Source organism: Glycine soja, chromosome 1, assembly GCF_004193775.1.
Source record: "Glycine soja cultivar W05 chromosome 1, ASM419377v2, whole genome shotgun sequence".
NCBI lineage: Eukaryota > Viridiplantae > Streptophyta > Magnoliopsida > Fabales > Fabaceae > Glycine > Glycine soja.
In genome coordinates, this window is record NC_041002.1 from 53557384 (window position 1) to 53581839 (window position 24456).

The 24456-nt window shown below is 31.5% G+C and overlaps 2 protein-coding genes and 1 long non-coding RNA gene across 3 annotated transcripts; all 3 read right to left on the reverse strand.

Moving 5' to 3' along the window:
* Window positions 1-4073: 4073 nt before the first annotated feature.
* LOC114422615 (transcription factor RAX3-like) lies at window positions 4074-6157 on the reverse strand. Its single transcript, XM_028389069.1, has 4 exons — window positions 6065-6157; window positions 5795-5967; window positions 5463-5592; window positions 4074-5317 (listed from the first exon to the last, which is right to left on the reverse strand). Exons 2-4 carry the CDS (start codon window positions 5928-5930, stop codon window positions 4540-4542), a joined length of 1044 nt encoding a protein of 347 aa, XP_028244870.1. The 5' UTR covers window positions 5931-5967; window positions 6065-6157; the 3' UTR covers window positions 4074-4539.
* A 6610-nt stretch (window positions 6158-12767) lies between these two features.
* LOC114422623 (branched-chain amino acid aminotransferase 2, chloroplastic-like) lies at window positions 12768-18353 on the reverse strand. The gene is made up of 10 exons (XM_028389081.1): window positions 18160-18353; window positions 17996-18087; window positions 17712-17886; window positions 17308-17484; window positions 17088-17219; window positions 16470-16568; window positions 15913-16029; window positions 14977-15072; window positions 13328-13440; window positions 12768-13145 (listed from the first exon to the last, which is right to left on the reverse strand). Exons 1-10 carry the CDS (start codon window positions 18262-18264, stop codon window positions 13031-13033), a joined length of 1221 nt encoding a protein of 406 aa, XP_028244882.1. The 5' UTR covers window positions 18265-18353; the 3' UTR covers window positions 12768-13030.
* Window positions 18354-20250: 1897 nt separating this feature from the next.
* On the reverse strand, window positions 20251-24131 carry LOC114422631. The gene is made up of 3 exons (XR_003668707.1): window positions 23538-24131; window positions 20829-23443; window positions 20251-20710 (listed from the first exon to the last, which is right to left on the reverse strand). It is a non-coding gene; the product is annotated as an uncharacterized LOC114422631 (long non-coding RNA).
* Window positions 24132-24456: the final 325 nt, after the last annotated feature.

A 24456-nucleotide genomic window follows, 5' to 3' on the forward strand; every position in this document is an offset into this window, starting at 1 on the left:
AATTTTAAATTTAACAAATTTATTTAAGATATCATCAAGAAATGATTTAATTAATTATAAAATAAAAAATAAAATAAAAGCAAAATCAAAGACTAAAACAAAACTGTAGATTCTAAAATATAGAGACTAAAATTACAGATTTTTCTTTTAAAATAGAAAAAACAAAATTATGAATTTTTAAAATAAAAAAATTAAAATTATATTTAAATCTTCTTTTATATATGGGAAAAAATTGATTGATTGAAATGTAGACTAATCAATACCCAATTTCCTTTCTTGATAAACATTTATAGTTGTTCGTAAAACTAAATTTCATCTAAGATTTAAGAGACTTAATCCAAAAGCATTCAACCAAAGCCACTGAAATTAATCTGCTTCCCTCTGTATTTTTGCATGCGGCGTTCTTATTGACAGGATCTCTCCCCTTTAAATGACGATCGTTATTTTCCTTCTTTATTGTCTATTGATTAGACATTAAGGGTGTTCCATAACCGTAAAGGAATTTAAACAATCGTTATTAGCGACGACCATTACCATAATTATTTTTTTGATTTTGTTGTAGTGTATATATATTTAAACAATCTAAGTTCCAATTAGTTTAAAATGTGTGCCAGATTTTGAATTGATGGATACTTGCAATTTTATTGTTAAGAGTTAAGTAAAAATACGCCTGTTGAGGTAAACTTATTCAGAGAGGCTTTTAGGAGAAGAAAAAAGAAGTTAAAATTAACTTATACATAAATTAATTTGTAAATTTTTTATATGATTTCTCCAAAAAATAAAAAACTTTTTTTTTATAAATTGGCTTGCATATAATTTAATTTGAATGCCATATATATATATATATATATATATATATATATATATATATATATATATATAGACAATAAAACTCAAAACATAAATAATTCAAAAGCAAATTAATAAGTTTTGGAGAACAAATAAATTATAAAAAAAAGCAAGTTTACATGAATGTCGGCCTATAGATTGATAAATTGAATTATTTTTTAATTTTTATTTTCTTATCAATAGTTTGATGATACTAATTAGTAACATCTTTTGTCTAAGTATGAACATTTAATGTTTTGAAAGGCAAAAATACTTTTAACAGTGATTTGAAAGTTGGATCAGCTACAGTTGAAGTTTCTAATCTTGACAAATCAACTATCAATATCAAATCACTTCTAAGATTATGTGAGAAAAGTAAAAACAATACTTAAACGATAAATTAAAAATACTCAACAAGCTTTTCATACCAAGTGAATTGAGGAGGAAAGTCAACATTAAGTATTGCTAATTTGATTCAATTTGCAAGTTGCAACAACTCCTTGCGAGCTGTGAAACAATCATACAAATATTGCGTTGGCCTGATTTGACCTTTTTTAATTTTTTTTTTTTGCTGAATGCTTTGACCTATTAGTAAAGCTTGCTGAAGCAGAATGCGTTCGGTCTGATAAATTTTGAAGATTTATGACATATATAGATGAATTTAAGTTTTTTTTTTCAAGTTGAGAAAAAATAATGAAAATCAGATTTAAATATATTTTTTAAATTAGGTTAATACTAGGTACTTTTTAATAGGATTGAAACACCGATTAAGACAAAAAATAATTAATAAAAAGTTTGTGATATTGAAGATGCTATATGGAGGCAATTTTTTAAGATACTAAATAATCAATGTAGTGTATTACTATAATAATGTATATAAAGTTATGTATTATAATATGAAAAATATTATCAATATATTTTTTAACATGCTTTTTGACTAAAATTTATTAAAAATAATATAATTTTATTGGTTTCTCTTTTAATGTAATGAGTCTTGTTAGTAATTTTATAATTTTTAATAAATTTCAATAAACAATAGGATGTGTTAACAAATATGTGTCGATGTCACTCTTTTATATATAGTAGTATTATATTGATATTGATATTATCTCACATTAAATATTTTTCTATTTTTTTGGGAAAACTCACATTAAATATGTTATTTACTATAAACGAACACGAATTCAGCTAAAGCCGCTAAATAAACTATTAGTTGTTTCAAGCGATGATCCAAAATCACTGTCACTGTCTAATAATGGTTGCTTAGATTTGGTTCCCTTGCTCAAATCCTCAATTCCAAGAAATGAATAAATCTAAATATATGGTGAAAAAAAGTCATACTTAATATAGTACATGAGCAGTTATAAGAATCTCATGAAATATACAAAATATTCTTTATTAATCTTATCATTAACAATTAATGTCTTATATTATTTTAAACGAGTCAAATAACAATCTTATAAAAAATTTGTAACGATCCCATGTGAAGTGAGGGTAAGGGAATACTTCCCTGATCTCTATCCCTACCACTTCAATGTTCTCCTGTCTCTATCCCCATTTCAGGTTTGGGAAAAGAATTTCTCCTATCTCTATTTGCCAATTTCTCATCGGTCTTCATGTAGTCTTCAACATTGAAAAAACCTATAGTAATAAATTATTATAATTTTCAAATAATAAAACAAAAATTTCATAATTTTAATTAAGTTTTCTTAATTAATAAAGTAAAAATTATAAAACATATGTTAACTTATATTAAAAATTAAAAATACATTTATTTGTATTAATTATTAAGAAAAAGACTAAAAATAATAATTTCTGTGCATATTAATTAATAATGATTTTATTATTTTATCGCATCTTCAGAACTACTTCAGGGGATTTTGTGTCCCTAGATATTCCCACCCTTATGGGGAAAAAATCTCTAAACTAATTAAAGACCTTTAATGGGTAATTTCCACAAATTTTTTAATCACTAAAAAAATTGCACGTCATCCCTGGATCAAATTGGTTCTGTTGTAAAAATATTGTCAAATAGCTTATTAAGTTGGTTTTATTATCATGTTATGAGAATAACATAAAAGAAGGAATCCCAACTCATATTTTTTTATGGAAAAGACTTAAACCTATATAGTTTCTTAGGTGATTATGATATTATTTTGTAAATAAAAATGAAATTTTACTTCAATAATATCTGCCTAATAAATATTTACATTAAATATAAATACAAAATTTTAAAGTGAAACTCTAATTTTAATTAGAAAACAACATAAAATATTTCTAAGAAATGTCTCTAAATTTTGCCCTTTCGTTAATTAAAAAACAAACACGCATTACTTTTTTATTTCTTTATCTTATGCAAAACTCTCAAATGTAAAGAACGGCCAGTGACCAACTAAATCCCAAACATTGGATGCTAAAAATTGTAGAAGAATGCCGGCATTGTTGGTAAAAAAAAGAAAAGAAAAAGAGGATAAGGAGGTAGGAAGATCGAAAAGGGAAGCTTGAGAGCTTCAAATTAAAAGAGAAGAAACTCTAAAATGGAATTATACTGAATTAATTATGAATAAGAGATACCACGATATTCTATTTATAGATCGAGTTCATTAAACTATAAAACTCAGGATGAGAAAATTTTCTAACTTGAGTTTGGACTATATTATATTGTAATATAAAATACAGTAAGTTCATGAGCAATCACCTAACTTCATTTTTGTGAGGCTAGCAGCACATTAGGTTTGTTTCACAGTTCGATACATTAGGTTTGTTTCACTGTTCGGTACGTGATTAGTTTTTTTTTTTTTTTTTAAATAATTGCTTATATGTATATAAAATTGCAAGTGATAAAAAAAAGCAGGGTCGAGAATGACACATTTCCACCAAAAGAAAGTGCGAAAATAATTTTCAAAAAGATATATGTTAAGAAAGAACCCTTTTTCTCAGTTTCAATGTATAAACAGCAAGAAAAGGGATATTTCGTACGTGTGCCTAATTTTAGTTTCAAGCAAGTATATGTGTTGTTATTGTCAGCTCGATTCTATACGAGGCATCCAAGTTGATGGACAACGAGACTTAATGCTCTATAGTTTCTAGTTGGACTCACATGAGATGTACGCCAACTAAATACCGGACATAAAGAAAACTATAAAAGAATGCAGCCAGATATTGATGCCTCGGGTGCTAAAGCTAAGAAACTCACAGCCAAAATGTTATGCACCTTTCAAACTTCCCACAGCTTTCAATAGAACTTTGCGAAAGTTACAACTCAATCATGTATTTCCGTGAGAAACTGAGATTTTCAAGTACAAATATGATCATAAATGTCATCATAATTAAACTATATCGAGTGGTATAATCATATGTAACGTATCCAAAACTATTATATATCCTGCACTTGACCATCCAGGTGCAGTAGAAAACTGACACATTTAGGTATTCAAGGGTCTCGCACTATTACTGATTAAGATTCTTTCTTCTGTAGCATCCATATATATAGGACTATAAATATAACAGCAACCAAATCCAAAACATAAGAGTCGTGCTCAATATGTATCAACATATGGAAGAAGCTAGCTCGCACAGTTTGAATGAAACAAGAAACTACAAAACCAACAAATAATTATGTGAGCGAAAGTGAACTCATTAGGGTTTTGGCCAGTACCAATTTTTTTTGCGGTACAAATTGACATGTACACCACCTCGTATTCAGAGCCGTTATTGCATCTGCATTTCAAAGTACTTACACTCTTCGAAAGCAACAACATGATCTTGAGGAATTCCTTGTCTGCAACGTTCATAGTCAGATACCAAAGGAGAGTAAACCAAGGAGCTCATGTCACCCCAACTAGTGCTTTCTGTTGAAGTCGTGTTCGTGCTGCCACCATTGCTCATAGTCATGTCCATGGATTCCATTCCATAATTAAAAGCCTCCATTTGTTGGGGGTTGACACAGACCGGTTCACAAAAATCACTTGGGAAGTTTTCAAACCCTTGAAATATATTCGATGGCTGATAAGTACCGCTATTGTTTTCATTGCTCACCACGGTTACTTGATTTACCATGGTTGGAAAAGCCTGGTCTTGTAGGGAGGGAATTTCACATGCATTGGCGTATGGTTGCTGCTGCTGCTGATGATGATCGTTGGAAAATGTAATTCCCTCTAGTTTGTTAACAATCATGCTCCCAAGAGATGTTTGATTGTTCAGGCCATAGTGTTGGAAGGAAGCATTGACCACTGGCATAGGCACAGAAGAAAACTCTGATGAAGACCAATAGGGAACTTGATTGATGACTTCAGAAGCCACTACCAAATTCTCCGTTTCTCTTTTCAAATCTTGCTTCTGCTGATTATTGCTGACTCGGCGCGCTTGAGCTTGAGCTTGTTGTTCCTTTCTTTGTTTTCCAAGGAGCTTCTTCTTCAGCTTAGTGTTCCAATAGTTCTTTATATCATTGTCTGTGCGCCCTGGTAACTGTGCTGCTATAATTGACCACCTGCATGTATATATGTGTTCTAAGGAATTCTAAGCGATCGATTAAGTAATTAAAGTCCACCGTTAAATATCATAGAGGCTGCTTAATATCAATAACCAATTCAAATTGAGTTTTGCTGATCAATATAAGGAACCTATTTAATTACCTGCTTCCAATACTGACATAGAGGCTGCAGATGATGTTGTCTTCTTCTTCTGAGAAACCCCCATGTTTGATGTTTGGGCGAAGATAATTCAGCCATCTAAGACGACAGCTTTTCCCACATCTCTTAAGGCCTAATTAAACCACACACATACAAAGCAAATAAGAAGCAACATAGATAAAGAACTTTGTGTTCTAAAATATGATTGGTAAGTTAAGAATTATGTGTGTATATATGTTTGTAAAATAAATCATTATGTATGGAGATTGGAGAAGTTTGATTTTAGAATATTAATTGGATATGTGTTGATTGATGAATATATAAATGGACCATACCTATTTTCTGGGGCAAGGCAATCCAGTTGCCACCAGTGCCATGCTGCTCAATATAAGACTTGAGTTTGGCATCTTCTTCAGGTGACCATGGACCTTTCTTCACGTTGGCTTTGTCACAGCAAGGAGCTCTTCCCATGTCTGCTATGCTTCTCTCTCTCTCTGTGTCAGTTGGTCTGAGTTTCAAGTAAAGCCAATCTCTATTGAGTTGATGATAATGATAATAAAGATGTTTATATATAAAGAGAAGGAGAAAGGGGAGAGAGAAATAACCTCGAGAAGGAGAGAGAGAACTTTGGAGTCTGGAAGGTTTCAAAAAGGTATGTGAATGAAAGAAAAGATATTCCTTTATGCCTAAAATAATGAATGAATTTAAAATTCCAGGAAGTAGACCACTGTTTTTCTTATTGTCCTTCTTAGTGTATATATAATCTATATATAATTAAATAAATTATAAGAAAATATTTGTAATTAAAAAGCATGTATAAGAATAATGTAACTCTTTATTTACCCTCTGATCGATCCGTTCGCATGACCTATACTCCAATTCGCAGTCTCTCTCATATATTATTTTTTTGAAGTAACGGGGATATGAATTATTGTTAGATGGGATGGGTTTTGTGATCATAAACCTCGTGCATGGTGCAAGTAGTGGGACCAAAGGTGAAAGAAAGGTTGAAGTGAACAAACCTAGCTCATTTCGTTGAATGGTTCTTTGGTTACGTAATGCCTAGACGAGTGACTAGCTCTTCGATTGCGCATGAGAAAGAACCAGGTCGTATACATGTTTGTCCTATGGAAGGAACTACCTCACAAAAAAGCAAAAACAAAACAGTTTAACAATCGAGTGGAGCCATTCATGATGAAATTATGAGGACAATGAGTTGTATACTGCGGAAGTTTTTAAACCTTTAAGCAATGCTAAAAATAAAGTAGTGAACTACTTTTCTGGTTATTAGATCATGAGCAATGTTTATAAATAAATAAAAAAAATACTACACCATCTTCACATTTGATCTCTTACTTTGAAAGAAAAAGGTAAAAATTAAATGCATAGAAATTTGTATTCTTTTTTGTTAATTTTCAAAACAAATATAAATAATTAATAAAACATATATAAATAGCATTCTTGAAATCTTGGTGCTTTGATATCGTTATGTATTGAAAGTGATACATACCAAGAAGTTTTATCACATCCTCCGAAGTAATGATAAAAGGACAGTCTCACGTAAATTAGGGTGCTTGTCTCTCTATCACACAAATGTAATAGAAAAGAGTAATATTATTAAGAAAGTATCTTCTTTATTTTTATTATAAAATTACTTTTTTTTAATTTTTATATTATATAGAAAATAATGAAATATTTTTTCTCACTTCTTAAGTAAAATTTTAAAAATAGAAAATACAGTTAAAATAAGGTGATATTTTTAATTAAAAATAAAGATAAAAATATTTTCTCAAATCAAATTATCAGAATAATTTACGTGCTCTGGTTATTTTATTTAAAATTGCATTTAATTTTTTTACTACAAAAAATTGCATTTTTTATGAAATTAAAGTTGCATTTAGATGATAGATCTTGCTCGCAAATAAATTATTACTAGTATTATATTATAGAGGCGTGCATGATTTTCCATATGGTGCCTTTTTTTTAAAAGACATTTCCCGTATGGTATCTAATCCGCACTTAATTAGTAATTACTACGTACGTACGTATGAGATTTGGACGAATCTGAATTCTGAAACTTGGTATGGTTTATGAAAGGGAAGTGAGAATAAATAATAAAAAAAAAACCGTGGAACATCATGTAACAGTCAAAGTAACCCATAAGATTGAAAAAATAATATAAGATGGTGTTGTATTTACACGAAAAAATAATATATTTAATAGAAAATTTGTGTTTGATTTTTTTTAATGGAAAATTTTCTGGAATCATTGGGTTAGAAGATATTTGTGGTCTGATCCCAGAACCAAAACAATAAAAAAAAAAGTAATCGGAAAAGTGAAGAATTAAAAATTACTATTAACTTAAATTAAAATATTTTATAAATTTATATCCTTTTAAATTAATATTTTAAATTAATAATAGATGTATCTTATTATTAGACAGGTTTAGATTTTAATTAGCTCTAGGCTTAATTAATTTAAGTATTTGTTCAACGATTTATTTAAGAATATTATTTAAGAAAATATTTGATATTCTTTATTTAATTATTATCGAGATATATTTAAAATTTTAAATGCAGGATGAAGAATGGTAATAAGTTGACGTTTTCCTCCATTTGAAAAGGGTATTAAAATGAAAAAAAATAGAAAATTACACAAGTATAGGAATCGCTTTTAAAAAAAGAATAACATTATTTTTATTTTACAAATATGGTTTTTAGTTATATATCATCAAATAGGAAGTATTGATGTGTCAATTCAGTTAGTTGATAAAGAACAAACTAATGTGTGTTTGATTCTCGCTTGCTGGATAAATTATAAGTAATTTTATAGTTATATTTTAACCTTAAGACCTATGTTAATCCTTTTGAATTTAAATTTAACTCATCTAACAAAAATCATAAAAAAAGAGTAATAATGCCTTTTTATTAAAATAATAAAAGATTATTTTTTATTGTTTATTTTTCTTTTACATTCAAATAAAAATATCATCTTAAAAAATAATTAGATCCTGTAAAAAAAAATAATTAGATTAATAAAACATGCCATTGGAATCCTATCTTAGCAGCCTTTATGGCTTTATCTATAAAAAAACGAGAAGACAACAATACAAGATTACTTTATTGAGTATGGCAGTCAACAACTAGGATTCTCACTACTATCACTTCTATTACGTCACGAATTATACGGGTGACCTGTACATATTTTTCTCTTGTTTTTTTAGATTTAATTAATTTTTAAACAATATATAATTGAAGGGTGATTTAAACTATAAATATTAAAATAACATTTATTTTTTTGAAAAAAATAAATCGGCACATATTGGTTTCTAAAATAGAATAAAATTATTTACTTTTAAATTAATATAATATAATTAATATGGATGCATAACTCTTTTTATAATAGGGATGCATAAATTTTACAAATTCCCAATTTGAAATTTAAATCAAATGCTTGATAGAATTCAACTACGAGTTTTATCTCGCATCCGATAACAATTAACAATCGCAAAGGTCAATATAATGTTCATTGAAGAAAAAAAACTAGTGTAGCTAATTGAGTGTTTTTATATTATTTTTTTAATCCAAATAGAATTGTATTTTGATAATTGGTGCCATAAATTTTTACATTAAATTTTAGAAGATAAGCTTAAACTTAATTCAACTTAACTCGATGAGAGTTGCTTTTACATTTTAAGATTAAAAACTAGTAGGTAGTATTAGTGAAATATTATAACTTTAATTTTAATTAAAAATAACACTAAAAACAAAATGCGTTTAAATTTTATCTAGACCGGTAGATGAATGAAAGTGAAACAAAGCAAAATTTATTAGCCAAGAGCAGTTGAATTTTCATAACACTATTTGTTACTAGATCTAATGTGCATATATAGAATAGAAAGTAAACAAAGATGTGGAAGAAACAAAGTACATAAGTTTTCAATGAACGAAATGGTCTTGGTGGTAGGTCACCCTCTATACTCAACCCTCACTATTTTTCCTTGTCATTCCGCGATAATGAATTAACCATGGTTAACTAGTTACTACCTTTTCAACAAGGAGAAAAAACAGAAAGGAAGAGTTCCTTGTTTTCCATGTTTTGCGTGTGTAATCGTAGACCTAGTTTTCATTCAGGTATGAGAGAGCCTTTTTGACAGGGTCCAATCTGTTATAGTAACATAACATCTAAAGTCTACTCTAACTCTAAGCGAGGACAGCTCAAGGGATCTTTCTTGACTAGGCTCTTTTGTGCTTTCCAACAGCAATAATGCTAACTAAGGAAAAATATAATACTGTTAATAATTAAAAATTAAGGTTGCACTGAACATGTAATAATACAATAATTATCAAGGTGTGTCCAAGTGAATAGTGTGTAAAGAATCCAAGTTCAAGTAATGTTAATTGTAACTAGAACGGTACGTAGACACTGGCCCAGTGGCCCTGCCTGGCGCATAAGCTTGTATGACATGAGAAAATACTAGTAAACAATTCTTGATGATGGGTTTGGTTTAGTGTTGAGAGATGTTTAAATAGTTATTAAATAAAAAAAATTTAAATTTTTATTTCTTATAAATGTGTGTGAAAATGTGTGTCCGTTTAATCTAATATTAAACTAAAGACACTTTAAATTTTTATAACATCATCTAATTTGGTTAATTAAATAAAGTGTGTGAATTATTATAAATTTTTATATTTATTTTTAATTTATATGAATAAAAATAATAATAACATTGTTACATTAATCTTCAAAACTAAAACAAATATTAAATAAGTCTCTTGAATATTTAATAAATTTTTAAATTTAACTATTGATCATCATTTTAATTCATAAATATATATTAATATTATCATTTAAGTGATTTTTTTTTGAAATTGAACTAATGTGATTTCAATTTCTGCTTTTAGGAAGATTTTTTAATTCAGTAAATTATACTAACTATCTATCAAGTTTCATAGAATTACATAAACATCCTTTGTTACTTTTAACATTTACGTCAACATTGCTTATTGGGGAGCATAGTGTGATATTTTTTCAAATAATTAAGGAAAATTAATGTATTGTATAAGGGGATGTCAATATATATTTGAAAAATTAAAAGGAGTCTAGGAGTAAATAAAATTAGAGAGCCTGTCAAACAAACAAAAAAAAAGAAGCAGAGAGAGTGTACATAATTTTACAAAACTTTGAAAGTAATTAGTATAATTTACTTTTTTCAAAAAAAAAAAATTATTCAATTCAAGAACTAATATGACAATGTCATTCAATTTTCAAAACTATAGTAATTGTATATTCCAGAAAATATAATAAGTTGTTTTATCTTTTGTTAGTTCATGGATAATATGGAAACCTATGATGTACATTAATTACAATTATAGCCTTACACAGTGAACATGATTCATATAATTGTAATTATAGCCTCGTACATAATCACTATAATTAAGGTTATAATTACATGGATAATCAAATAAATCAATCAATCAAATCATTAATTATGTGTCATTTTCTCTCTCTCTCTCTCTCTTCTTTAAATGAATTATGTACCATTTTCTATTTTTCTTACTACGCTGTATATAATGTTTGGCCGGTTAATTTTTAATTGAAGTAAAATTAATTAAAATTTATGATTTTTAGTAAATTTATGTCTATAATAAAGAGTGTATTTGAAAAGTTATGTTATACACTGTGTTGATGACATTTCTCTTCAACAATAACTTGCCCCCATTTTGTCTTCAATTATAAGTTTCTAGAAAATGTGCTACAGTGTGGAAGCTTCGTGGAGGCGTGGTTTGCTGTTATGTGACCATATCTTGACGGAGAATAATTGTAACTATTCGTTCAACTATCACATTACCACTTCGTCAACAATAAGACCAAGTGTGACGCAGAAAATCCAAATATATGAAAGGGCCAATAAAGTTTTGAAGGTAATTAAGTTACAGTAGTAGCAGTGAGACCAAGTGTTGCGGAGAAGGTTCTATCATCAATGAACATTTCTATTGAATCAGTGTACTTGTAAAGCTTTGAATACCCAATCGCACTAATTAGAATTGAACTCGGAAAAGCATTTAAAAGAAAGTGACAAGGTGAACCTAATAGCCAAGTTAGTTAATTATGTAAAATACGCATGTATACTGTTTCGTATTCCTCTATTTTCAAGTAAATTTGGGACATTAATTGCAGTTGTGAATTGTCACATATGAGCAATAATAAAAGATTAAATTTTCAATTAGACTAAATATTTTTTTTTTACTATAATCGGTGATTAATTTGGATTTGGCCGGTCAAGTTATGTAAGCATGACAGCGGCTGATTGCAGCAATCCAAAAATTAATGTTGAAACCTAATCAACTGCTAAAAATTCTCTTAAAGAAGAAATAATTTTTTATTCGTAAGAATTGAAAATAATATGATTTTTTTTTTAATAATTCACGTTCAATCAACTAAGTTATATATATTTTTTTAGCTCTGAATCTCTCGGCTTCTTTTCCGCATGAGTCAGTTACGCGGTTTCTTCTTCTGGTTGCTTGCTTTTGGGGAGTTAGAAAGTATAAAAATGAAAATGGAGGCACAGAGGTCAAAAAGATTAGGGCATATGAAACAAAGACTCAGACATCATACTTACATTTGAAAAAGCATGCTTTCTGGGTTAATGAAAATTCCATCCACGTTGTTAGTGGCATAGTATGCGGATTAAGAGACACCTGTGCAGCACATATTCCTTCTTGATTGTCCGTCTTATTTGAGTTGAAGAATTAATATTAGTATATTACCGCTTGATTAGGGATTTCCCCCCTATGAAATTAAGGAGGGAGACCAAATACTTCATCATTATTATTTTTATGTCTTTCTCAATTTGAATAATGCGGAGGGTCAGGAAAATACTTTATAATAATGCTAATTAGATTAACTCGTTTACTTTATTAGGGACATTCGTTTAAGTAGGAATTCAAAAACGTTTATGCTATGAAGCAAATATCTCAAAAATCCTGTCCTATCTCCATTCTCCATCTCTGCCTCTTTAAAATAAAAATAAAAATATAAAATATTGTGCAACATTCCATCTGTGTTTTACATCGTAGCTATTTTATCAACAACTCCTCTAATTGGACGGACCTTATAACAAATTCCTATGGCTTTTTTTTATGCCTTAGGATAAATTGCAATTTTTCGTAGGACTTAACTCATGATATTTTATTTATAGATAAAGTAATAAATGATTAAAACAATTAATTTATTTAATTAATTTTATAAATATTATTTTACATGTATCATTAGTCAAAAGAATTAATAATTGTGTTTTATAATTTGAAATAAAATATTTAATATTTAAATATACTTAATATTTAATTAAAATACAAGGTTAACTAATCCACTGGCAATGATTTCTCCAGATAGCAAGAGCCAACCATATGTACTTGCTATAGTCATTCAATAGCAATAAACACACCATAGTATTATCTACAGCAGCTAATCATATGATAGCAAAATTTTAGAAGCAACTTCTAGAGCTCGGAAAATTTTGAAAGAACATGTTTTAGCAAAACATGAACTGCAAGCTATTCTTAGTGCGCTTATCTCAGCTCAACAGTCCAATTCATCTCATCCTCCGTAAGACCCATCTGTAATCTGGTAAGGACAGTATAAAGTTGCTGTGCAACCACGCCAATACCATCCCCATATGTTACCCTGTAGAAATTTAAAAAAGAGTCAAAATTCAGTTGGCAGGATACTTGGTTTTAAGCAGGGTGGGGGATGAATGATAAACATCTGATCAATTTCATTTTTTTTTGTTACTTTGCTTTGTTCTCTCAGTTAACATATTTGTTTGTACAAAATGCAAGTTGTCTTTCGCAATTACTACAACGTACCTCTTGCCAAGATAAGTAATACTGCCAACAGGTGATACAACCACAGCTGTTCCCGTGCAGAAAACCTCATCAGCATCTAGCAATTCATCCACTGAAACTAATCGCTCCTCAACCTACACATATCAGATCCGTGGGAAATGAAGAATAAAATTGTGTAGCTAAGGCCAATAGAAACAAGTAAAGTGTAGTGTTGTCTAAAATCTAAATAAAACCTGTCACATCTATCCTGTTAAGACTTTTCCAGCTGACATTGAGGAAAACTTGGCAAGAATCAATGGTTAAGAAACAAATACGTATAGAATCAGAGTCAAGCCAAAGCCATTTAGGTGGTCAATGCCAAAACAAAGGGATAAGGAGCACTTTGGTCCCTATATATAAGACCAAGATATATATTTAGAATTGTGTAAACTACAAAGGGTTAAAACTTATAAATCACACGATGAAATTAGGGGGAAATGTAACTGCGTATAGATTAAGAGAAGATACTGGGTAGAAAAAATAAAAACTGGAATTAGGACAATAATGTCTGCAACAAAAGATATTTATCTTCTATGGAGGTTGATAGAAAGGTACCAAAGTAAAAAATAATATTATAATACTTACATATAGTTTCTATTGTCGGAAAAAACATATGATTTAGTGCAAGAGAAGTGTTGAGGAAAAGTTGATAGAAAGGTACCAAATTAAAGAATAATATTATAATACTTGCATATAGTTTTTATTGACTTAGAAAAAACATATGATTTAGTGCAAGAGAAGTTTTGTGGAAAACTTTGAAAAAGAAAAGTGTTTGCACGGTGGATTTTCAGATTATACAAGACATGTATGATGGAATAACTACTAGCGTGAGAACTCTTCAAGACATGGCTAAGGACTATTTTGTAAGGATGGGTTTACACCAAAGTTTAGCAATGAATTCATTGTTTAATCTTAGTCTTGGATTGGATGTGCATAGTAGGGATACACAAAAGATTATCTCTAAATGTCTCCTTTTAGCAGATGGTATATTACAAAATGAAGGAAATATTAATGAAGATATCACACACAAGATACAAGTTGGGTAGTTAAAATGGAGGAAGACATCAGGGATTGTGATCACAAAGTACCTACCAAGCTTAAAGCAAAACTTTATCTTAATGTTATACAACCATCTATACTTTATGGTAGTGAATGTAGAACTTTAAAGGGGTAAGAGAACAAGAAGTATGTTGATGTGTGATCATACAAGAAAGAACAAGATACAAGATGATTGCATACAAGGAGATATTGGTGCAACATCTATTGAGGAAAATATAAAAGATCGTTAAAGTGATAGGGACACATGCAGAGGAAAGATGGCCAAAAAAGGCACTAATAAAAATAGTAGATTGTGTGTTTTTTAGTCCTATCAAAAGGAGTAGAAGGAAACCAAGGATATTAAATATATTACTAAATGGGACCTCATGGTGAATAATATATCCTTGAGAATTTGTTTTTTAAATGAGATAAATGACATCGTGTGATCTATATAACTAACTTCACTTAGTGGGATAAGGTTGTGTAGTAGTAATTTAGAAAGCATAGCTCAATAAGATATAAAATATCACAATTGTAAGATATCAAACAGATAATATAGATCAACCATCTCTTTGACTAAAAATTTAGAGTACCTGAAACCCTTCGCTTTGAGCCACATCAATTATACTTTTGCGAGTAATGCCAGGTAGGATTGTCCCTTTAATAGCTGGAGTTGAAATAATGTTACCCTGAAAGGACATAGGGATAATGAAAGTATAACGTAGTGAGTTCTAACGAAATGGATAGTGTTTGAATACAATGCAAGTAAACTTGAACATGGGGGATAAAGGAAATCTTTAAATACACAAAAGAGCACCTAGGAAGTTTACACCAAAATTCATGCTAAAGAAAACATGTGACAAGACCAGATTGAAAAATTTCATAGTCATCTGGACAAGAATTATATGAAAGTATGAAACTAACAAATTTCTTCAGACTAGTGTAAAAGTGTCCTTTATTAAAGCCACCAGTCGGATGGCGAGACATGTTTGTAGGATTCCGTGGACAGTATACCCCAAATAATACTTTTGACCTTGTAGCCAACATGATTTATACATCCTACAATTACAAGTTGGGTTGCAATTTTCATTTCAGAAAGGTGATAAGCAAAAGGGAAAGATTTCATAGAGGAGAGGATTTCACTTTCAGTAGTTGAAAGTTTGCAATTTGCAAAGGCACCAACTAGTTGAAGTAAGCATCATGGATCAAGAGGCTACCATTACTGACACTGATTTTGCAAGTATAGCTAGAATACTACAAATCAGCTGAAGGGGCTCATTCAAGAAATTGATAGAAAATTTGCAGGTACATTTCAATGCATGGTGATTCTGATTACTACAAGATATTCACTTTACTATTCCAGCAGGTACATGTCTGGATAAATTGTTTATGTATTTTTGAGAGAAAAGAGGTGGTGGCAACTGGCAAATAATTCAATGCATAAAAATGTAACAGCCATGCATATTAACAATGACATATATGTGTGTGAACATGATCTTGAATTCAAACTGGTTCATTGAGTATAATACCTTAACAACAAAAATGTTGCATGAAGAAACCTCCTCCAAATATCTTTTGTGCACACAGTCAAGGTATAAAACATCAGAGTAGCCTTTAGCTTTTGCTTCAGACTGTGCCTTCAGAACCTACAAAGAAAAAAAGAATAATTGCACATGTGCACACAGAGAGAGAAAATCAATAATTAAAAAATAAAACGAGAGAAAAGTAAAGTTTGCCAGTGGCAAGAAATGAGATATAAGAAGCCAAACAGATAACTTAAGCCAACACTCTGAAATTGTTGTTATAAAGGTCAGTTCTGTTAATAAATGTATAGTAATTGTAAGAGGAAGAAAACTGAAGGCAGCATAAGAAAACCCTCAGTTTTCTTCTATTTAGTCATTACAAGAAAGCAATTTGGTATTTAGTTATAAATATAAAATGTCAACTGAAATTACAAAAATGAGAAAAATCTTCAGTTTGAAATTGTTGATGATTTAAATTTAAAGCAAACAGAGAGAACATGTAGAAACAAGTGACAGTGGACAACAAACAAGAAAGGAGGAGAAGGGGATGCCGTCTGGCTTACTGCAGCATAGTTTCCAATGGTCTTCACACCTCCAGTGCCACCAGGAGTTGCACGATGGAATTCATTTTCTACAATCAAATTGATTGGGGCCAAACCTTCCTGTGGTGACGGGAGAAAAGTATGTCTAAAATTGCAACAGTAAAAGTGACAAAAAGAAAGCAAGTATGACATGTTATGTTGGAAATAATAATTATTAAGATAATGCATTAATAATATAAGTTGTAGAAGTAGAAAATAAGTCAAGCAACACCAGACAAATTTCATTCAGGCCTTGTTAATAAATCATACAAAGAAGAAAAAAAGAGGTAACAATCTGGACACCTAGAACACTGCTGCAAGTTTTGTTCATCTTTTTGTACTACAAATTAAATCCATTTAGTCACATCAGCAAAACCCAATAAAAATTAAATTTCTATTGAAGTTGCATCCCAATTCTCACAATATCCAGCATGTCCGAGACTTAAAACTATATTCGAGTAAATCATTCAAATTTCTGTTACCTATGGGATTTGGATCAAAATTTGTTATTTACATCTTAAGGTAGATAATGAAATTGAAAAACTTGTATAAACAAAAGTAAAGAAGCTGTCTTTCAATATACCAAAATAGATACCTAACCTTGAAGTAGTTCCCAACAGGTGAAACATATATTAGAAATGTGTACTCTGGTGCAGGTGCAACACCAAGTACAGGTCCACTTCCCATTAACAAAGGTCTAATATACAAGGAACCTTTACCTGCAGGGGGAACCTGAAACCAAATTTCACCTAATCAATCCGATGTGCATTACAATCTCTAAAATGTTTATGGCAATGATAGTACTCTATAGCACCCATACCCAACGTTTGTTAGCTAAAACAGTATCCTTCACAGCTTCCACAAACTGCTCCATAGTAGGTGATGGCATGCACATCCGCTCCGCACCTATCTGCATCCGCAAACCATTTTCTTCCGGACGGAAGAGGAGTATACTCCCATCTTGTTTGCGGTATGCTTTCAAACCCTCAAATAATCCCTACATTCGGGAAGCAGAGAAATACATTCTTCATCAAACAAACACACCATTCAACTTCATTTAAAATGTTTACGGTATTCTAGTTAGATTTCAATTCTAGATGATAACAATGTAGTACCAAACACAGCTCCCTTAAACAAACTCAAATATCAAGCATTGTGCTATTCAGGTCAAAAGCAATTCAACAAACTGAACAATGAAAAATTAAGAGCTCAATATGCCTCAACCTGGCCATAGTTTAAAACTCCAGCGGAGGGGTTCAACTCGATGTTCCCAAAACGCTGCAGTTCACCTTTGGAAAAGGTTCCACCTCGTGTGCATTTCATGATATACATATAATCAGTGGGTTGAAGCCCAAACCCAAGGTTGTCCCATTCTATATCAGCTAATTCAATCGTCTCACTGTTCCAGTCCAGTTTCCAAGTCATTATTACAATCAAACAACGGAAGCATAAAAAAACAAGAAACTAAATAAAATAAAAAAGAAAAGAAATAAGAAGGAAGGAAGGACCTGTAGGGATCAGAAGACAGAGTGGCGGAAGGCCTGAGAGGAGAGGCGGCTTCCAGAACATTCTGCGAAGTGAGAGGAAACTGCTTTCGAAGCTGCAAAGGGAAAACAGATTAGGCAAGGAAAATAGAAGGTAGTAAGAGAGAGTCAGCGAGAAATGAAAAGACCTTGAGAGAGAGAGAAGGTTCGCATAGGAAGGGAGATTGGTGAGAGAGAAGAAAGGAAGAATGTCGAGAGGGGCAGATCGGGTAAATTAGTCGAATGCTCTCCATTTTCTGTTTCTGTTTTCTGTCCAATTCCAATCCAACAACACCGAGAAGAAGAGGGTACGTACTGCACGTGGCTTCTTGTCTGATTCTGAATCTCTCCTTTCCTCTCTTGTAGAATATTGATTGTTACTGTTATCGATGGGATTGCGATCCTCTACACCTTTCCATAAACTCGCATGCGCTTTCATCTGTCCAAACACGTTGGTTTTTAAATTACAAATTATTTTAAATTCGACTAAAGATGCTGAACCGTCCAAATGCAAACTGCATTGCGCGCAATTTATATCTAGAGTGCAGCGGATTACCCCATTTTTTTTATTTTATTTTTATGATTTTTGGAATAGAGCCAGCACAGTCAAATCACGTTTGAGAATTGTGATACCTTGTGTCATAGTGTGCTATTATTTATACCAATGCATCATACTACGTGCTTAGCTAAAATCCATCATGCTTATCTAAATCTACTAGGCTTGAGTCGTTGGCGAAAGTTTGGATTTGGACATACCAGATTTTAAGTGTAAATTAATTCTGAATTGTTTGAGAAAATTTATAATTACCACCTAAATAATTTAAAGTTTATTTATGTAATATATCCTCACATATTTGATTAACACATATTTTTTTATTACTAAATATTGACAAAAAAAATTATCTCCACGTAACATATATTATTTTTTTAAAGAATAATTAGATTTTTTAATCAATTTTTTTTGTTAAAACTTGTGTTACTTTTGTTTTTCAAAATTTAAATTGTTTTTTCAAATTAATTATCATTTTATAATTTAAATTTCTCTTGTAATTTATACATTTTAACATTCATTTGTTTGAATATAAACATAATTTCACCCAATAAATTATTAGTTCAAGTAAAATTAAACTTAGTCTTCTTAAATATGATTTCAAGTTTAAATCTTATGAGTATTAATGGAAAAAAGATTAATTATCACTAAAAATAATGTCATAATGGTCTAAAAAAATATAAAAAAAATTAAAATTTTACATTTTTAACATATTGTTTTAAATTCCAAAAAAAATCATGAAAATGAATTTTTAATATCTTAACTTTTTTAATGACCCTTACACAATTAATTTGATTAGAAATGAAATAACTTGTATACATTTTTTTCCCTCACATAATCAGGTCTTGTTGAATCTAGTCACATAATCACGTATCCCCTCACTAGCTGTATACAATAAGAAATCTCATCACTTTTAACTTCTAAGATAAAGACTTGTATTTGTAATATAGGAATTAATAAATTAAAATACCCATTTATAAAAAAAGGTTAATATTTATTCTTATTTTCACTTTTATGAAGTCATAGTATAGCACGTTTGATTACTTATATATCAACTTGTTTTAACATTTTTACTCTTAATTAGTTGTTCAATTAAATGTAATTTGAGCGATAATGTGTGAAGGACTAGGTCATACTACCCCTCCAAACTCCATATATGTCCTGCATGCTGCATTGTAAAAAAATAAACCCAACCAATATGATATATTTCAAAATGCATCATCTGTAAAGGAAATGAAACATTATCAAGATTTCAGGAGCAAACATATAGAAATGTTTTGGTATTGACCCACTTCATACACCCCATATAGACATTTTAACAACGTTAATTATCATTACCAATCTGCACATCCATCACCTATATAGTCCCTGTTCAGAGTGAAACAACACGTGCATAAATATCTGAGGGGAACTTGGAAAGACAGCCTACAAAAGGCAAAAGTTTCCGGCCCTAGTACAGCAGCTAAACTGTTAGGTTAACATTATTCATCAGATAAAATCTGCACTATAAAAGGACTACTCAAAAGTTTTAGACAGCGTCAGGAACATATAATATGATTCCTAGACAAAACAGAAAGGGATGCATACCTATTTGAACCTAGAATATACGTCAAAACAGATAATACAAGAGAATAAACCAGAAGAGAGTCCAAGTTCTAATGTCAAAATTTATAGATTAGACAGTAGAGTGTAGACTCAAGTGAAAACAGGTCAAATTAAGCAATGAATATAGGATATATGTACAAAGGAATGTATTCATACAAAAAGGAAAACAGAAGCAAAGCGAGTGTAACTCACTATCTAACAATGCTCAGGAACTTGTCCACTGTTTCCTTCGCATATTTCTTCCAATTTTGCGAAAACACTGGATCCACAAGGTATATCTATCTCTATAGTTTGAGAATTTGATTGCTCAAATTTTGTTCCCATGAAGATCGCATTTATCTACAACAATTGTATGATCACAAAAATGATCCGCTGATTCCTGATTGGGGACACTGATAGCATCAGTCCTCTCAGAAGTCACCTCCGATACATGTATAAACTTATCTACCATCACTACACCAGTACCTTCAGTGTTCCCTAGTGCTTGATTTGAAAATATTGACAACTGCTGAACCTTTGACAGATTTGCTTGGGTCAGAATCGCACTGAAAAAAAAAATCAATAGATAACTTCCAGAATTTATAGTGCACCTACATATAAAAATTGCTAACAAACTACAGTATACGCTAAATAATATATATATATAGATAAATAGGGTTGTACCTGCTTGAAGTGACCTGGTCTAAAGGATTCTCTATTGGTTGTCTTCTGATCGCAGTTTCTTATCCTTCAGTGTATCTTGAAGTGGATCTCCAATTCCAAAGTTCCCACGGCCTCTTTTCCATTTGCTCACATTACATCCATCCCAAACCAAGGGAACAGTTCGGTTCACATGTTTCTTAATTTCAGATTCAAAATCACTTACTCTGTAAACATCTTCGGCTGGAGATGGTACGTCAAGTATTACTTTCGGTTCTCCAAAAGAAAATCTCCTTTGCTGCCTTTTGCCAACATTATCAAGAGAGTTGTCATTCGTCAAGTGCTTTTGACCATTGCTAACCACAACCTTATGTTAGGCTAATACTAGGCTACTACTATGATTGTATGAACTAAATAGATAACTGATCATTCTCTGGCCATTTTATTTCTTTCAGTGGTATTTATAATGGATACAGTTGAGGGATAAAGATGCCAATCATTGGCCAGCAGCACAAAATACAAATGCAGAGAATCCAGCATAACAGAATTTGGCAAAATGTCCTAAGTTGTTATAACCAACTGCTGACAGTGCAAAAGAAATGTTTTCCTAGCTGTTGTCATACGAAATCCTGGAGGTGAGTGGGCCTTTTGATTATCCTCTTGGGCCTGCTGACTTGGGTAGTATTGCTATCACCTTGTCATCATTATGAATGAGTAGCTTCTCAGGGGAACGCCAAAAACTAGTTCTGTGCATCGTTTGATCCATGAGAATCGAACGGGGCTAGGAGGAGAAACAACGGATGACTTTTGCACAAATGGTGTGTCAAACCCGTTGCTGTTCTTATTAGCCTCTATTTCCTTGGGGGAATTTAAATGATCATCATGCTTAAGAGTCCGCAGCTTCAATTTTTTCTTCATAGACTCCATATCAGAATTAAGAAACTCAGTCAGCAATATCATCAAAGACAATTTTAAGATCCTTTAGTTTTTTCAATTCTCCAGTCTGAGCATGAATTTCAATTCTATCAGCATGCAACAGTTCTCTCTGATTTTGGAGCTTATCCCTTTGAACCTTGAGTTCCTCAATGCACTTATTTAGCTCAGCCCATTCCTTCTTTCTCTGTTCACGGTCCAAACTTATCTCTGCTCGCTCAGTTTCAAGTCTTCTCATCTCAAAGGAAACCTGTTGGGACTCTTTTGCTGCTTTTTCCTTAAGAGCATTAATATATTCTAGTTCATTGTTCTTTTCTTCTTCAAAAGATTTTTCTCTTTCCTTCAAATAACTTTCTATTTCTTCGTGCCTCTTCTCAATAGGGGTATTCATATTCCTCTTCTGCATCTCAACGTCCCTCAAGAAATCTGCACGCTCTTGCTGCATCTTGCCAAACCACTCGTCATGTTCATGTGAGTTTGGCAATGGCGTCTTCGATGTGGTCCATATTGGACTTGGAGTGTGTTGATTCAGTCATGTGCTCAATGAAAGCACCAAGATGTTAGGGATATCAGAAACAATCCTTAGAATTCAAGGACGACTAAGGAGCCTCCAAAGAAGCAAGGTGAAGAAAAGAGTCTGATAATTTTCTTTATATATCCCCTTAGTACATACAGAGGCTAGATATATATAGCATACGTAGGTACTAAATGACAAAGACCAAAAGGAAATAACAGAATGCACTATCAAGGCTATGACAGAATTATTCTAGCAGACAAGAATATTCTCCTAATTGGTGCCAAGCAATCCTATAGTGCCAGCATAGCCATTCTTCTAACAGAATTTGGAGCTTCCTCAAACGTAATCCTCCAGGTGTTTGGGTGCGTTAATCCTCCTTTTGGGCCTTTCACTGCTGACTCTAGTGTCTTGCAGGTCCATAGTCATTGGCCTATCAGCCATCTTGGTCATGAACTCTTCTCGTTCACAGGTAACCGATTCTAAGTCTCGTTTGTACTGATCACGCATATTTTCCTTCTCTTGTCTTAGCTTGTCATACTCCTTCTTAATGAAAGCCGAAACTGCCTTCTTCGCCTCTGCTATGTATTCTGCTTCTTTCTGCAGCTCTTCTTTCTTTTCATCAAGAAGCTCCCACTCAACTTCAAACTTTGCTTTCTCTGCTTTCAGCTTATCTGCCTCCGCTACAATCTCCAACTTTTGAGATCTTACAAGAGCAATTTCTTCCTTTAGTTTCACTTCCAAAACTGACTAGTCATTTGTTTCACTTTTCAAGGCCTCGAGTCTCTCCTCCGCATGGTCAAATTGCCTTAAATTATTCTCCAATGATACCAAATACTTCTGTACATCTAACTTTGTTATGTTTATCTCTTCTTTCTCCTTTTGCAAAACAACTTTATTTAACTCTAATTCCTTTTCAGAAGCTTTCAGGCTTTGATCTTTTTCTTTAAGAGCACTTGACATATCCAGCAGATCCTTCTCCTTCTCACCCAGTGTCCTTGACAGAATTTCCAACTCATGCTTCCTTTCCAGGAGTTGCTCCTCTCGTTGTGTAAGATCTACTTCCTTCAATTCCCAAGCCCGTCTTCTCATCTCAATTTCATTCTCAACCAATTTGTAGCTCAGCTTCAAAGTTAGTCTTTCTTGCTATAAGTTCAGCTTCCTGAACAGCTGTAACTTTGTGAGTTTCATCCTACATATTCCGTCAAACAAAATTAAAGAAACAAAAACAAAAAGAAAAAACTTCACAGGTTGAAATGTAGAGAAAATAGAGAGAGAGAACATACAGATTCTCGACTAGCAAGTTTCACTTGAAAATCAAGCAATTCTCGCTCTTTCTTGTTCAGCTCAGATTCCCGTTTACTTAGTGCCTGTAATCACAAAATGTATATGCAAATGAACAAGGCAAATTTAGAAAAAAAAATTATTACTAGTTTAATCTAGACCCAGCTGAGAATTTTTTAAAACAAATCTCCTCTCTTCTTATTAAGGTGGCCTCAATCAGCTTCAAATTGTTTTTCTCATCATAAAGGGTTCCATGTTCCTTATTAATATTTGTACCCAATGTCCTCCAACTCTTTTTGAAGGCTATCTAACTCCTGAGATCTAATAAAAAGGTGGTCCTCTCTCTGGTTGAGCAAGGCTTGTGATTGCAGTAACCTTTCCTGTTCTTGCTGCAAACTTTCTTGCCTTTCGGAAATGGATTGCCTTTCACGAATTATCTCCTTCTCTTTTTCATCACAATTGAGTGTGTTTGAAACAGGTCAACTTAATTTCAAAACAAATATCAACCTATCAAAATATTACAGCATTACAGTTCAATTATGATCGCGCATACGGAATATAAAACTGTTAGTTGCATCCTAGCCTGTATAATTTTGTAATGATTTCAAATGATGAGAAAACATATTAAGTAATAAAGGTCCAACCATGTGGCCCACAGCAAAAACATAATTCAGTCCACCAATTTTTTTTTTCTTGACGTGTCGCATAACCTCATCTTTAGCATCCATGTATAAAACAATGCACAGTATTCTCCAAAGAAAATATTTGTAAACAGAAAAATGCAAAGGCACGTAGCTGAATCCGTAACATGTCCAAGATAACGTAAAAGAAATTGGGAGATATTAAACATGTAAACCGTAGTCATACAAACACATACTCTGATTTGAAAGATATGATTTGCCGCTTGAGTTCATCTTCACG

Coding starts and splice junctions, on each gene's coding strand:
- LOC114422623 (XM_028389081.1), bottom strand. CDS start 18,264: ATGGAGAGCATTCGACTAATTTACCCGATCTGCCCCTCTCGACATTCT. Junction 18,088..18,159: donor AACCTTCTCTCTCTCTCAAG/GTCTTTTCATTT, acceptor TTCCCTTTGCAG/CTTCGAAAGCAGTTTCCTCT. Junction 13,441..14,976: donor CTCAAAGCGAAGGGTTTCAG/GTACTCTAAATT, acceptor TGATATGTGTAG/GTTGAGGAGCGATTAGTTTC.
- LOC114422615 (XM_028389069.1), bottom strand. CDS start 5,930: ATGGGAAGAGCTCCTTGCTGTGACAAAGCCAACGTGAAGAAAGGTCCA. Junction 5,593..5,794: donor TGCCTTGCCCCAGAAAATAG/GTATGGTCCATT, acceptor TGGTTTAATTAG/GCCTTAAGAGATGTGGGAAA. Junction 5,318..5,462: donor TATGTCAGTATTGGAAGCAG/GTAATTAAATAG, acceptor ATATACATGCAG/GTGGTCAATTATAGCAGCAC.